At 39.8% G+C, this 16,812-nt stretch overlaps 1 protein-coding gene across 1 annotated transcript; it reads right to left on the bottom strand.

The window, feature by feature from the left end:
• Nucleotides 1–384: 384 nt before the first annotated feature.
• ints6 (integrator complex subunit 6) lies at nucleotides 385–16,129 on the bottom strand. The gene is made up of 18 exons (XM_087804459.1): nucleotides 15,648–16,129; nucleotides 15,453–15,530; nucleotides 14,756–14,905; nucleotides 12,774–12,863; nucleotides 11,657–11,840; nucleotides 9,611–9,736; nucleotides 9,128–9,279; nucleotides 8,643–8,795; nucleotides 8,121–8,253; nucleotides 7,533–7,627; nucleotides 7,343–7,453; nucleotides 6,860–7,075; nucleotides 6,349–6,475; nucleotides 6,132–6,274; nucleotides 5,172–5,355; nucleotides 1,718–2,062; nucleotides 1,545–1,638; nucleotides 385–1,464 (listed from the first exon to the last, which is right to left on the bottom strand). Exons 1-18 carry the CDS (start codon nucleotides 15,756–15,758, stop codon nucleotides 1,377–1,379), a joined length of 2,580 nt encoding a protein of 859 aa, XP_087660585.1. The 5' UTR covers nucleotides 15,759–16,129; the 3' UTR covers nucleotides 385–1,376.
• Nucleotides 16,130–16,812: the final 683 nt, after the last annotated feature.

Here is a 16,812-nt window from a genome sequence, read left to right as displayed (position 1 = left end):
TATATATTTGTAGGAAATCAAATTTTGCTGCTGTGATCTTCTCTTATAAAGTTGGAGCAAACTATCATTTAATCTGAGAGGGGTCCTAAACTTCTGCCTACCACCTTTAAATTCCCATTACATTATGAGGAAATATGTATATATAATATTATATATTGAAATCAAGAGAGCAGAAAATTTCAACAAAATTTAGTTAGAACATTTGAAAATATGTTTTAAATTATGTGATAAAGCAGGTTCTTAGGGGAGATTTATGAAGCAAATGTCAGGTACGGGTTGTCCTACACAATGCCTAGTCATAATGTGAACCAGTATCCAAACAATGAAGAGCAGACATTGTTATTCGTATGAATAAAGGTTCAAACATAGAGCACGCTAAAAGTCTTTACAGAACACGTTTATTCCAGGCCCTTCACAGTGTAAAATAGAAACTTTATTCATGGAAATACTTACAAAAAGGCCATTCATGTCTGCTGAACATTCTCTTTAAATAGTTCTCTTGGCTTATTTACAACTTTACAGTGTGTTGAAAATACTCTTTTGGTAGCCGCTTCGTCACAAACAAACAAGTATGGCAGATTTTGGTCCCTGTCCGGAGAGGGATGGGAGGAGGGAGCACATGTGTTGGCGTTCATCAAGCTTTCTGAAGAGTCCAGCGAGTGAATGCAAGGAAATGAGATGGTTTAAGGTGGGTGGAGATTAGCAGCGGTAGTAACAGCGACTCTGGTCATCACCATTGGTCTAAGTTGCATATCAGCTAAAAGAAAAGATCCACTATGTTATTGCTGATGGTGATGCTCTCGAGTCAGAACCTGAGCGTTGACCAGCACACAGGACATCCAGGACTGTCTTTCCAGATTGAGAACAGTCGAGGTATGTGTGCATAATGCAGAAACAAGATTTGCAGTGGAGTGCTGATGTACGGAGTGTAATCATGCATTTGTCACCAATTTCAGTAGAATACAAGTTTTTTAAGCATTTAGTCTAAATTCAGTTAAAGATCAGCCTATAATGAGCAACTGATTGGGTGTTTATAGTTTATTCTTAGAGCGCTTTTGCTGAATGAAAGACTCAAAATGAATCTTCACCAGTATAAAGGATTTTCTTTGTTCCACCCGCTTGGCAAGATTTAAACTAAGCACAAGTTAACAATCAAACAGAAGTGCTTGTTCATGTCTCATCTGACACCCCTTTAACAGCCAGGTGACCTTGAAATATGGTTCTTCTCACTGAAAAGTGCTTGGACACATTGTGGCTCCCCCTCCCTCTTCAAAGTGCTTGTCTCTTTCTGGGTCAGGGTCTGAATTAATAAGTTAAACCTAGTAAGAACACGAAGCGAGTCTCCTAAAGAATGTCTGTCAAGAGTCCAGCCGATCTCAGAGCGAGTCCACGTGGTTTATGGATCTGTTGTGAATCTCCTCAAGGAAGTTTTCTAGCTGCTCAATCAGAACTCGCTTCTTAAACCTTCAAAAGAGTAAGATTTTAGTGAATTAAGTTGGAAAAAAAAGCAAAACAAGAGACATTTGCTTTTTGATCCACTTTACCTTGCAGCTTCTTTTATGATATTCTGGAGGAAGATGAGTCTGGTGTCCAGAGTTCCCTGCAGTTGTTTCAGGAGGTGGAAGATCCTCTCGTAGTCTGAAACCATAATAAAAGGTTCCATTACTTGATTATTCTTATCAGTGGTTAATAATACTATATTCTTCTAGGTACATACGTCTGCCAGGCTTCCTGATCTCCTTGATGATAAGTGCTCTCAGATCGTTGTTGACCTTTGTGGTTTCAGTGAGGATGTGCTTCTTTAAGGCCGTGGGTGAGAGGTATCTAGGGGGCTGGTCGTCGTCCAGTACCAGGTCGACTATCCCATCTCTAAGTGGTGAAAGTCCTTCCTGTACACCACCATTCTCCTCTTTGGGCCCATGCTGGTTCTCCTGTATATTCATGGAATCTGGGTCGTTCTGATTATCAACAAGTTCAGAAATGTCAGAATCGGATCCTGGACTGTAGTTATTCTGATGGAGATGGTTAATGATAAGGTCTGGTTCCGATCCTTCCAAAGACTCTGAAATATGATGAAGACACAATCCTACATGTTAATTGTACACAGGTGTGGCAAGAAAGAACAATGGTCAACTATTCTCTATCAGTTATTAAAGATGGTGAAGATCAATCATGTGTAGACTTTATTTAGTGTAGGTCAACAATTTGTTGACTTTATTTAGTGTAGCTTGATCATGTATAACATTTATTCAGTGTAGTTTGATCCTGTGTAGACTTTATTTAGTGTAGCTCGAACATGTGTAAAATGTATTTAGTGTAGCAACACTAGACTTTATTTACCTGAGCTCAATCATGTATAGACTTTAAGGTAAGGTAAAACTTTATTGATCCCTCAGGAGGTATCCTTCGGGAAATTGTTTTTTTCCAATAGCCAGCAATTTTTCATAAACAATACAAAATAATAAATAAAAAATAAAAGAAGAACATAAAGAGAAAGAACAAGATGACACAATCTAAGCCTAAAGATAAAGACAAAGAACATAGGTTAAAGAAAAACAACAAAGACAAAGGATACAAAGACTAACATAGAACAGAACATTCAGATACTCCCACTCCACTCCTGCCCCCGAACTCAGAATTGTTCAATTTAATAGCCCGAGGAATGAATGAGTCCCTGAGTCTATTTGTTTTGCACCTGGGTAGGAGCATTCGTGCACTCATTCTGCTTCTCTGTTCACTGATGACAGTGTTCAGAGGATGACTGTCATCATCTGTCACTTATCAGACTCCTATACTCGTCTTCGCTGTTGTCCCTGATGCATCCAACAATGGCAGTGTCGTCAGCATACTTCTGGACGAGACTCAGCTCTGAGTTGTAGCAGAAGTCTGAAGTGTAGATGGTGAAGAGGAGAGGGGCCAGTACTGTCCCCTGAGGTGCTCCTGTACTGCACACCACAGTGTCAGACTTCATATCCTTCAGCCTGACATACTGTGGTCGATCAGTAAGATAGTCCGTAATACAGGAGACCAGACCAGGGTCCACATGCATCTTAGTCAGTTTGTCCTGCAGCAGAGTGGGTTGGATAGTGTTGAAGGCACTAGAAAAGTCCAGGAACAGGATTCTCACTGAACCGCTTCCTTTATCCAAGTGGGAGTAGGTCCGATGCAGGAGGTGATGGATGGCATCTTCCACACAAACTGCTGGCTGGTAGGCAAACCGCAGGGGGTCTTGCGCGTGCTGGACTTGTGGCCTGAGATGTTTGAGGACCAGCCGCTCCAGTGTCTTCATCAGCTGCGAAGTCAGTGCCACCGGTCTGTAATCGTTCAGCACACTCGGTTGGATCTTTTTAGGGACTGGAACGATACAGGAAGTCTTCCACAGAGTTGGTACTTTCCCCAGCCGTAGACTGAGGTTGAAGACATGCTGGAGTGGCTCAGCTAGTTCAGCAGCGCAGGTCTTTAGCAGTCGAGCAGACACCTTATCAGGACCAGCAGCCTTCCCTGGACGAATCCTCCGAAGTACATCCTGTACCTGGCGTGAGGTGAAGCTGGGAAGTGGTTGTGTGGAGCTGGGGGAGGCACAAGAAGGTGGGGCAGGTCCTGAGGCGGGCAGCAGTGAGGGTAAGGTGACCTCTGTTGAAAAAGTTGTTCAGTCCATTTGCCACCTCCACCGTGTCCACTGCAGTCAGAGAGGCCTTGGTCTTGTGTCCAGTGATGGTTTTAACACCATCCCAGACCTCTCTTATTTCTTCTCGGCTCAGCTTCTCCTCCAACCTCCTCCTGTAGGTGTCCTTTGCCTCCCTCAAGCATCGCTTCACCTCCTGCTGAGCTGACCTCATGGCGTCCCTGTCCCTGCTCCTGAATGCCACTTTCTTCCTGTTAAGGACATCCTTGACCTCCTTTGTTACCCATGGTTTATTATTAGGGTAACAGCGGGGCGACAACGTCCAAGCAGAAATTTAAATAATCCGTTAGACAGTGTGCCTGTCCCTCGATGTCCTCACCATGAGACCTCAGCAGCACATCACAGTCTGTTTCAAAGCAGTCTCTGATGGCATCCTCCACAGCTGGTGTCCACTTTCTGATTGTCTTAGTGGTCACAGTCTGTCTCTGCACCAGAGGAATGTACTGTGACTGAAGGTGGACCAGGTTATGATCGGACCTTCCAAGTGGAGGAAGAGGTTTAGCTCTGTAGGCGTCCTTCAAGTTGGAATAAAGAAGGTCAATTGTCCTGTTATTCCTGGTGGGACAATCCACAGCCTGATGGAAAGTAGGCAGAGTAGAGTCCAGGTTGGCATGATTAAAGTCTCCAGAGATGATGATAAACGCGTCAGGATGTTGATTCTGAAGTCGAGCTGTCACTGTGTGGATCTTCTCACAGGCAGATGCAGCCGCAGCGCTCGGAGGAATGTAAACACACAGCGCGATCACGTGACTGAACTCACGCGGTAGATAATATGGACGCATAATGACAGCCAACAAACTAAATTTTGACAACACAAGACTTTCTTCACAGTAACGTGTCCCGGGCTACACCAGCGTTTATTCACGTACATGATCAGTCCTCCTCCTCTGCGCTTCCCACAAGCGTCTGCGTCTCTGTTCGCTCTGACGGTGCTGAAACCCGGCAGCTCCACGTGTGAGTCCGGAGTCAGCTGCGTGAACCACGTCTCCGTGAAGATCAACAAGCTGCTCTCTCTGTAGATCCGCTGGTTGTTGAGGGCAGACAGCTCGTCGATCTTATTCGTCAGTGAATTGACGTTCCCCATCGTGATCGTTGGGATCGTTGGTCTGTGACGTCTCCGATTGTCCGTTAGCTTAGCCTTAAGCCTCTTGCCTGCTCTACAGCCACGATAACGGCGCTGAAGTTCGATCGGGATCTCGTGGCGATCTCCAGCCCGTGCCATTGACTTCAGCGATAGCAGATCCTCTTTTGAGTAAACAAGACGATTCTCTCCATGTTCAAAAGTATCCATTTAAAAAATTATAGTAAAAAATTAATAAGTAACAGTAAATACTGAAGAGGCAGCCGTCCTCGTCGGCGCCTTTAATGTAATATGTATGTAATATTGATTGAATCTTGATGTGTAGACTATTGCGTATAACTTCATATACTTACTGTAGCTTGATCATGTGTAGACTATTGCGTATAACTTCATATATTTACTCACCTGGGGACGAACGGGGGCTGGCAGGCGGGGTCACGGGTGGTGTGTAGGACCGGCCCAGACGGAGCAGGGGTGACATGCACCTGCGTCTTTTGGGTCCTCCCCCCGTCATGTTGTTGTCCCCTGGTCTCTTTCCTTTGTTCTGAGGGCCCGTCACAAACTCATCTGCCTCGTCGATCATCATCCCCTGATTTTAAATGAAGCAGATGGCGCACATTATTTGACAACTCTTGGATTAAATTTTCACATATCTAAGAAACTTGACAATACCATGCACGTTCCATTACATTCACAGCATACATAATTATTTATGGATTAATAAAACATTGAACTCTCACCATATTCACACCAATATATTTGATATGCAACCATGTTCATTAAGTAGGATTAGTTTATTCTCTAGTTTATTTCTATTAATGCGGGATAAGTTCCAGAGAGGTGTTCATCGTGGTCACTTTTCTCTCGCAAAATAAGAGTGCATAAAAAAAACAAAAAAAAACGTGTGCAATATCATAAAGTAGGAAAGGCAATAGGCCTGAATCTTGTCTTCAACCCACTAAGCCAAGAGATTTTCTGGTTTCATATACTAGCGAACACAATCTAAGACACAGCACTCAGCCATTATAAACTAAACATGTGACAGCCTGAAGGAGAGGATGCAAAGCAAAACTGTGTAGATGACCCCTAACCGATGGATAACCTGGCCCACACTGGGAGCTGAAGGAACAATTGTCCTCACAACCATTGAAAAAGCTGCTAAGGTTGTAGTGAAGCATAGCATGGGGGTGCAATCAGCTCCTTTATAAACACTTGCAAATACTTAGCGAATATATTAGTGACCATCATATACATTTTCAAAATCAACACTATCCACTGAAGCTTGGAAAAAACTTAAGTAGATTGGGTTCTCCAAGTACACTGGAGCAAGAGCAGGAACCTTTAATGTATATTCCTGGAACCTACCTTCTTGTCCAACTTGAAAGGGTTTCCAAATGTATGCACACGTTTTGGTTGCTCAGGATCAGCATCTCGAAGAGGCTGGGGGGCAGCTTTCAGGAAGTCCTGGTAGTTTCCCATCTGAGCTATTGGCACGCTGTGGAGCTGGTCTGTAATTGGAAACATTTAAAAGAAGAACCTTTAAATAAGTTACTATTCATTGTAGAAAAGGTTTGGACCGTACCTGCGTCTTGCCCTCTTAGGGCACAGACACTAGTGTTCAGCAGGTTGCGTCTCATGCGGGTGAGCTGATCCAACAGATGGCTGCGTGGAATGTCGTAGGGATTTCTAAAACTCTGCGGTTTTAGACTCTGTGTAAATTATAAAAAACATGTTAATGAACATTTTACCCGAAGTTGGACTCTATTAAACAAAAACACAATAATTAAGATTTTTTTCATGGAGTCACATGAATCTGCAGTGTCCTATCTCTTTTTCATTGGATCTCATCCCAGCACAGATTAACATAATCATGCAAATTTTAGATATGCTACCACTCTTGTAAGTACCTTACAAGGTCAATCAAATTTGACTATAAAATAAGGTTTTTCCCATGCCTTAATGAGATCTTCAAGACCTGCCCACTGTTTTAGCCTACTAGCTGCTTAACATTTTGTATAATGAAAATATATTAATATATATGAATTGGACAAGAAAAAGTAAATTGTTAGCAGAATTCACCACTGCTGTCTGACCTTGTTTAAGTGTGCCAAGTGAAAGCCCTGGAACTCTTTGGGATTGAGCTCTAGTGGCAAATTGGGGAGTTCTCCAGTGAGATTCTGCAGCTGCTGGATGAAATCCCGACGTCGAGAAAGAGAAATGCCACCTCCCCGCCAGCGGACCTTGGTGCCCGACTCCGGCGGTGGTTTTTTACCGACGGAGCCTATCAAGCGATCATATTCTATTTTGGTCTGCAAAGGAAAACCACAAAAAACATATCAGAATTGCAAATGAGATTCTAAATAAACGTATTATTAGTTATTATTAAAATTAAAAGTTTAAGGAAGACTATCAGAACATAATTGTTCATAGCATATCTAGATCTGATGTTTTCAAAATTTAAGTCTTCCCCTGGGCTTGGGGAGGCCACAGTACTCCACTGAAGAATACAAATATTTAAAATGATAATACACAGATGAATATATCAAATGTAAAATGGCTTGACTCAAGAACATTACCTGCTGACTGAGCTTCTTAAGGTAAGAGACCACACTGTAACTCAGACCATACTCCATGTTCTCTGCCAGCAGGTTCGGAGCTCCCATAATTCTTAGAGCCTTCCTTAAAGACTGCAGAGAAACACAGGCGCAATCAGTCTAGCAACAGCTGGAGTAGAAATAACCATGGCTACGAGAGACCGAGACTTACCCCTATGTAATAAGGCGGCATGGTCTTAAGGTAGTTCTCAAATGACTGTCTCCATTTGAGTGTGGGCTTGAACTTGTGCACTTTAATCAAGTCATCTGGAATGAGAACATGCAAAGCATAAATGAAAAAATGAATATCATGATTAAAGGTTTGGAACAAAGATAATTTACTCAATTAAAATGGAAATCATTAACAAACAGCCAAAGACTTCTATATTATATCTTGTCCTTAAAGAAGTATTGATTTGCTCAGATGGAACTAGAGCACAGAGGCCACTGCTGAATTATTAGATTCTTTCCCCATAATAATTATTTACCTATTAAATAACCAGGGGTTGACCACCAGCTAGAATTCTATTAATCAATGATCGCTAGTAATAACGCAGCTCTGCCTGTCAACAATCTCACCAATTACAAACTGATCTAATTGCATGGAAAATTGTTTACAATGAGGTGATCATTTTCTAATACGATTGAATCTTACAAGATGCAAGGATATCCAACCAACTTTATCAAAACTTTAACACAACCTTTACACATCAAACTTGTCTTAAAGGTGCAGTGTTGTCTTGCAAGGATGAAGTGCTACCTAAGAGAGGAAGCAGCACTGGGTAGTTGTAGGGCATCACAAAAAGATTGACACAGTTGAGAGCAGTGCTGGCCTTCAGGTATCCAAAGGGTTGTCCCAGGTCACTGTACTTGGCACTGTTGCACACAAACACCTGAGAGAAAAGACAATGAAAAAGGTGTATTGAAGTGTTTGAGGAGACACTGTTTTTAAATAGAGGAGGTAACACATTTTACAACTATAAATCAGATGGTTTAACTAAGAGATTGTTGGTTACCTTAAAACCAAAAAGAGAGAAATAAGCTCTAAATTTGATGCTTTTACGCAGTCAATTTCTTTCATCAACTGATGTACTACTTGGATTTTTAATATTTTTAACTGGTTTAAGGAACAATGACAAAGGAAAAGAAAGTTACATCTGTGTTACAATGTGTGTACATTTTAATAAATTGTTAGACTTTGATTTAAAAATTTGTTAAACATAATAAAATGTAACCCAGCAGTCGCTACGCAAAATGAAGGGTGCAAGTGATGTTGTTGTACCTGCCAGCAGGTGTGGGGAGACTTCCTTTCCAGAATGTACTGAGTGAGAGGCGAAGGCTCCAGCTCGTATTTGTCAAAGGGCACCTTGTCAATCACCATGGGCTCGGCATCCAGACAGGAGAAACGTACGTGAGGGTGAGCTGAACGTGGGGGCTTGTAATGACACACAACAACAGATCTCCTTCATAACAATGTAATCATGCAACATAATACGAAAAACATGAGCAAGAAACTTGAGATGAGGGTTTTATATAGAAAATCTGCAAAAGCATGACTAAAATAGTCTAATTACACCATTTTAATAAGAAAGAGGGTTTATAAAAAGGGGTGCCACTTTACAGACTTGATTGCATTTACATTTTACTCTGAAAATAAAAGAAATGTGTGTATATATATATATATATATATATATAAAAAATAATAGGGGCTAAATCAGTTCTTACATTATATTTTAATTAATATACAACACATTTGCTTTGTCTCACCAGTGTTGGGGAGTTCTGGTCCGGCCAGAAGGCCTCTGGGATGGGCCAGTGTCCGATAGGAACACCAGTTTTAGGGTTGGGTCGAACATAAATCAGCTTGTGACAGCAATGCCAGGGTTGGGAACCTGACTTCACCGTCTCAGCAGGAGCATCTGTATAGAAGAGCAAATATGGATTGTATATATTAATATTACAGAGATGAAGTTTAAGAGGCTAATTTCACTATACATCACCACAGTTGACAATGGAAACCGATGCCATTATCAATATAAAACTACTACCTTACATCAAAAGACAATATTTTCCATACTTATCAACTGACAGACTTTGTAGGTTTGTAGGTAATGTAACAGTCGTACCAATGACACATATCGTTTGTCGACAATAAGTTGTTATAGTATATTAAATCATCCATCAAACATCCACACTTTTTCCAATTATATTAGCATGCCCATGATCCCAACATCCAATGGCATAGCTCACCCTCTAACGGAGGAGGGTCTGGTCCAGTCTTCTCAAAGTTGATCACGACCCCGCTTTGAATCTTCTGCACCAAAGACTCCAGACACTGATTTAACATGCGCTGGGAGAACACACTGTAAGAGCGTCCTGTCAGAGACAAAGATGTCAGACATAAGTACTCGTTTAGATTTTTCAGGACGTTGAGCTAAACAGTTACATAGAACTCAAAAGAAGACATTTTGCTGACAGATCAGCACCATATTAAGCAGTGAAAGAAAACGCATAATAAACTAGCCATCCAAGCTTGACCTGTAGTGACCTTGCACAGCACACTCGGTCAGTTGAATAGAGGATGGCTGAGAGTGAGCCCTGCCATCAGCATTAACCAACACATTGAATGGTGTCGAGTTCTGCTTTCAACATCAGTCCAATCTTTCGTACTGTGTGTGACCTTCTAGGTTTTTTTTGTTAGCTGAAAAAAAATGGTTACCAAGATGACCATTGGACCTTTAAAACCTGTTTAAATAATATACTAATTGTTCATAGGCATCAGATGAAAGCCATGTATCACAGGCATGATGTGATAGTTAATATCTAGAACAGAGGAAATAGAAATAATTCAAGAAATATCCAATATAGAGAAAGTTGAAATATAAACGGAGCATCAAGAAGCATTTGAATATTCTGCCTGAATAAATATAATCATCTAATTTTACACCCTACTGCCTTTGAAATGCTGCAGTAAACCTTATAAATAAATCATTAATAATAATAATATTTTTAATTTTTTTATTGCACTTTAAATTCGGTCAACAAATCTCAAAGTGCTACAGTTTTAAAGCAGGATAGAGACATTAAAACAAGAGAAAACATAACAATATTAAAAGTAACAATATTAGGTTAGGTGTATCTTTTTAAAGGTATGTTTTGAGTCCTTTGAAAAAAAAGCATCCACTATCTTTGGAGACCTGAGGTGGTCACGAAGGACATTCAACAGATGGGGAGAAGCTGCTTCAAAAGCCCTTTCCCCAATGTATTCAGATGTGTCCTGGGTGCAAGCAGACAGTGCTGTTGGCCTGACCAGGTCCTGGCTGAGTTGTGTGGATTGAAGAGGTCAATGAGGTAAGTGGGGGCTTCACTGTGAAGGCAGTGGTGGTTGTGCAGGAGGAACTTGTATTCAACATTAATTCCATGCATGCCGACGACACAGCCAAGGGGGAGCAGGAAGATGGTGAAAAGGGTTGGACTGAGCAACCAATACGGTCACCTTTGGGGTATTGGTGCGAGATTTTGCATCCCCCAAAACCACATGCTCAGTCCTATCAATAAAGGTTTAGTAGAACTATAAGAGTCCTTGCAGAGATGTTTTTCCTTCTTTAATATGATTTGGGTTAAAATGAAACGTTACAGATATTAATTACATTTGCTACTAAATTTCTCTGCATTGGAACTTGGTACTAACAATACAACTTCTAATTAAACATGGACACCGTCATGGACACTGACGGTTATATTTTCCATGATTTAAAGGAAAGAAAGAAACATTTTGTCAATTTATCTCTGTGCACTGTGAGAGATTATTTCAATGTTTGTGTCATGAGTATCATTAAAGGAGAAACTTTTTTTTTTAATTAAATTTTGCTTCAAGACCAAGTATTATGTCCCATGCCTTGGAGAGTCAGGGAGAACCTGAGCTGAAAAAAGACTAAAGACCAAGAAAGGAAACTACGACAGGTGGTCGCAAAAGCGGTGTGTACAATACTGATAGAAACACATAAACCCAGAACATAAAACACACTGTTCTAGTCAGGCTAAATTTACTGCCAACTTTAGCTTCCAATGCTGCCTTTGTAGAAAAAATGCAATTAAATAATGTTTTAAGAATACTATTGATTGTCACTTGTCAGCTTTTATTTCAAAGCCAAGATTCTATGATCCTGCTAACAGGGAGCAATAGGGGTTGTATCAAAGCATTCCAAAATACAAATGCATTAATTATATGGTAAAACAAAACAAACCACATTCCCATTTTCTTGTTGGTTACGGTTAATGTATTTGTAAACATACCTCCAGTTACTTCACACATTGGGGTGATGGGAGATTCATCAGGGGGGACCCCACCGAGAGGTTCGGGATCTACTAGAGCATTGCCGGGAATGCGCAGAACAAGAGAGAATAGGCGCTGGTCCCAGCGGAAAGGCTCTTTGGTCAGCTCACTTCCGGGTAGAGGTGTGGTGAGAGGCAGATGAAGCTGGATGATAAAGTAAATAGGATTATAGTTATTTATCAAGAATAACAAGTTATGCATTTGACATAATATTGAAAAAGGTTCAATTAAATGAATAATAAAATATAAACTTTAATAACATTAGACACCAGGTGTTTTTATAGATACTTCATAAAAAATATAGTTAAGAGAGAGTTTACATTTTTAAAAATAAATATTTTTTTCTACTAGATCTTGATACCTTTTATGAACAGTTAGACAGTTTAATGATTGTCAATGGTGCCCAGTACAATTTTACAACTATATTTTAGTTGGTCCAAGGATCAAATTACACTGTTACTGAAAACATGAATACACATTTGAATGTTTCAATTTCAGTTTGCTTTAAACTAGTTTTAACATTTACACGGTTGTCAATATAATATCATATTTCAAAAATAGGCATAAATAAGCAATACTAATGTATTATTTGTATAACAGTTGTATAGTTAATGGGTAGATTGCAGGTGGGTTGCAGACTTGTAAAGCTATGGTAGCTCATTTGAGTAAAACAGTAAATCAATTTCATCTTCATGGAGAAATTCTCATTATACATTTCAGACAAACAGGAAATATAAAGCAGTGAATATCTTTTAAGGATGCTGGGATGTGTGGTGTAGGAGTGTAGCGTAGGAGTGAAGCAATAATAGGAACCTGCTTAGTTGCATATGAACTTCCAGTGAAATGGAACATTTAAGTCAGTTTAAGGAAGCAATGTCATATGAGAGTGAAGTAATTAAATAAAAATATGACTTGCATTATTTAAAGGCAACCAGACTAACAGGCTAATTAAGTTAAGTTTTACTTCTGTCCAGTTGCTACATTTAATTCTCTAAAATAATGTTATCTGTGAAATAGAACCTAAACAATTAATAATAACCTTCCTTGATTTAAGAGTGCAGTATTCATAAAACTTACCTCATCTTGGACTCCGCCGCTGCTGGTCAGTTTGCTTCCATCAGTGATGGCGATTATGATGGCAGGTTCCAGAAAAAATGGATTCCTTCCCTAAAAAGAGAGAAATAAGAGATACTGTTAAAAACTATTTTTTAATTTAAAAATTAAATAATATGGCTTTAAACATATCCCAAGAAGAATATACATGATGATGTTTTATTTATGAAAAAATATTAGTTCATTATCTTGTTATTATTTGTAAAATATTAGTATTAGAAATCGTCGTGTTTGACTTCTTTAACAACTATGGACAGTCCGCTGCATTAACCGATCTGAGAAACTCATGGGATGTGCAAAAATAAGCGAAGTATATTGTTCTCTTTTTGGACATTTGCATTTGTCGCCAGACTGAAACCACTTCACCACAGTTTGGCTTGAGAGCTCTTCATCAAATCAACATTATAAGTAAGAGTTGTACTGACACCACAAACACACTTCTATATTGTGTTTACAACACTAGCAATAAAGGTTTCCGATTCTGAAATATAGTCTCCTTAATTATTCCACTGATAAAATATGATCAAGCATGTGTGTGCTAACTCAAGAACATGAAACTACACTACAGCCCGTACATAAACACAAGCAATCACTACTAATTCAAAATGAAAGTCGAGCGATAGCTACAACTCTAATCTCAGTTGAGGGTGGCCAAACCCTTTGCAGTCGCACAACTAACCAACACACAAAAACTATAATGGCCTATTTGTTATGACAAACTTCTGAGCAAATATACATGTGAACGAAGCATGAAATCAAATACTAAGAAATAAAGCTATGCAATAAAATATTTTCCAAAAAAAAACTGTTTTTCAATCATCTTAAAAGCCAGTTCTGCATTTGAGGGAGGGTTACTTTAATCCTGACTCCTAAGATGCAGTATGCCAAAACACAGTCCAATCCAACAGATTCCAAAAAAGTTAGTTTGAGCAAATTTGAAATTTTGTAATCATGAGAAACCAAAGTGTAGATTCTTGGTAGTGTTGTAACCAGGAGAAAATGAAAAGGCATCACTGTGAGCAGTGCCATTAAAGACACAGTCCATGTAGAATTTAAAGTGCATTGATGGGGAACATTTGCTGAAACTTTCTCTCCTCTACCAGTTTCAACAAAAAGAGTGCTAGGATTAACGTCTGCCGGATCCCCCCTCCCTACTGCTGTACCGTTGTCTTCTGCAGGGATAGCCATCTCAGATCCCTAGCAACCCAAAGGGTCCTTTGTTCCTGTAGAGGGAAGCACTCCAGAGGAATATTAACTCCTCTGCAGGTCACTCAATATATACCGTTATATATAAGTTTTACAAGAACACCACCTGGACAAGTTACGACATTCATTATCACCAAAACGGTGTCTTGATTTCCAATGGTACTATCTTTTCTGTTCAATAACACTTGGTTCCGAACCACTTAATGAAAAACTCACACAATTTTTCATTTTGGGGTCCATCTAATGACCTTTAAACATTACAACATCATAAACCAATCACTAGTGCATGTAACCCTCATCATTCTCCTTTAAGAAATTAAATCATCTACAATATAAAACAGCTAAAATAACAGATACCAGTCCATTGAAACTGTCATTTTGCACTTCACTTGCACATCAAAACACAGTGACAAGACTAAAATATTTCACTTAAAAATCTAAGTCAATTATGCTAATAAATTATGTTCTTTGATCATTTTTTATTTAAACTAAATAAATCCTCAAACTGAAGACTAAAATTACTTCAAAGCCATTATTTCCATTCAACATCATACACCACTAATAAGGTTTATCATGCACTTGGGGAAGTCAAAGACATTCAAAATATTTGTTATCGCATTGTCATAATTTGTTTGTGAAGTGGGTGGGGGGGGCACCGTTTGTAGGTGGTTGATGCTTGAATGACTGGGAATCTGGAGAAAAGGGGGAGGGTGGGTGTTCATCTCTTCAGCCCTACATACCTGTCCATAGTTGTCTATCCCAGTGACTAATCTGTTTAGATTGAGTAAATCAAAGGCCGTCCTCAGGGACTGGCCAATAGTTGTGAGTCCAGTTGCCTGGAGGTTCCTTAGTTCAGTCATGAAGGTGGCATGGCTCTCCTTCCATCCAGCCTTTAAAAGAGATCAACATCAAGATTAATCAGTAACATAACTTTAGAAACAATTGGAATGCAACTATTGAATGAGTTTTCATTGGAACAACATCATGGGAAGTTTTCATTTTTTAATTCATCTGTATTGAGCAAACGGAAAAAAAAAGAAAATCCCAAATTAGTTTTTTTGTCTCCAATTACATTAATTATATTACTTTATATTAAGTACCTACACTACAACATGTAATCTAACTCTATACCAGGTCATATAGTTTATTTAGATTTGAATTAAATATCGAGGAATGTGAATATGTATTGTTAACAAGTAAAGTAGGGTGGTCTGTCACCCCTCCCGCCCAGAAACCACCTCGCTGTATAAATAACAGCCAGAGTTGCCTGATCAGATTCAAACAAAATGTCGGCCATGTTTTAAAAGGGGTACGAAAGCTCCTCCTGGAGATTTCCTCGACACAATTGATGTAGTGATCGCAACGTGGCGTGGCGATGGAGGGACAGTCTAACCGGACAGTGAAAACTGGACATGATCCGAAAAAAAAAAACTCTACCTTGATCCCGAACGGAACGTCTTCATAATTTACCAACATATACCGGTCCCCACGACTCGCCGGATCTCTCCCTCGGAGCTGTGGAAATAGTAGATAAATATCAGTAAGAAGTCGATTCTGACAGCCAGGCTAGCTGAGAATGTGACGTTGATCCGGGAGCTCCCAAATATTTAATGTGTCCCGTGGTTACAGTACCTTCATAAAAGTCTCAACAGCGCCTTTTGCTATGTCCAGATAGGTAGTGCCCAAATGGGTGCGCTGGTTCATGGAAGCGGACGTGTCTATCAGAAAAAGTAAAACGGGCATAGTGGTGGTAATAAGACGTTCTGCATGGACTTGGTGTCAGTACAACCAGTCAAAAAAATCTTTTGTTCTCCTGCCGCCTGTGTCACCCTTAGCTAGCTAGCTAGCCTAGCAGGCTGGCTAACTGTCTCACACATTCTTTTCAAAAAAAGTGCAAGAATTGTGAGATTCAAAGCCCTTTCCTGGCTAACTACACTAAAAACGTCAAACCCAAGGGGCAGGTTTTGGATTTAAGAGGGTTATTGATAATTTGTACACTATTTTCCTAATTTTTTTAAGTTTCATAGTAACAAAGTTCATCTCCCAGTGCTGCTCTACCCTCACTGATCGCACTATCCGTTGTCTACTGGTTATACCCTCAGCGTCGCGCCAGGCTCCGCCTGCCAAGCGGTCTCTCAGCGTCACATGTTAGCTGAGCGAGCGATCATTTGCTAGAAGAAACTACATATTACCATATCCAAATAAGGCAAGGCTGGATTTCTTATGCGCATGCTCGCTCCTACCCAAGGGGAAGGAACGCAATGACATTCATCAGACATGTTATTGATTTAAGTTTTACTTATTACATTAAAACAATGGCCTACTTGTTTCTATAATAGAGGATTTTTTGTTTAAGATTTAGAACGTCACGGGAACTACATGGCAACTAAAAACATTTTATGTTCCTTATATTTGTGTAGTTGAAGTTGGTTGACATGTGACAAGTATGTTTCGAAACATATGCATTTCAATGTCACACATCAGGTGCCTGACTGCGGATGCCTAAATTCACGTGACACTGATCTTTCAACATCTTTGGTAGAAAACAACATTAATTCCGCAAGAAAAGTGAGATAGACGGAGCAACTATACAAAGTGCGTTCAACAAAGAACGATAAAAACGTGGAAAATTACTATATATTAATCAATCTTAAGCTTTTATTATAGGCGTCAGTTAACTGTACGTCCTCTTTCAGCATCGCCCTCAACAAAAGGATTGGCTGGTGTGTGATAGGAGTAATGGATTAATCATTCTCTCCAGCCATATTTGTTATTGGTTAACATGGTTGTCAAGCAT

The sequence above is a fragment of the Callionymus lyra genome, chromosome 12 (assembly GCF_982586985.1).
Source record: "Callionymus lyra chromosome 12, fCalLyr1.hap1.1, whole genome shotgun sequence".
In the NCBI taxonomy this organism is placed as follows: Eukaryota; Metazoa; Chordata; class Actinopteri; order Syngnathiformes; family Callionymidae; genus Callionymus; species Callionymus lyra.
The sequence above is the reverse complement of the archived record's forward strand: the minus strand, read 5'-3'. Positions and strand labels throughout refer to the sequence as shown.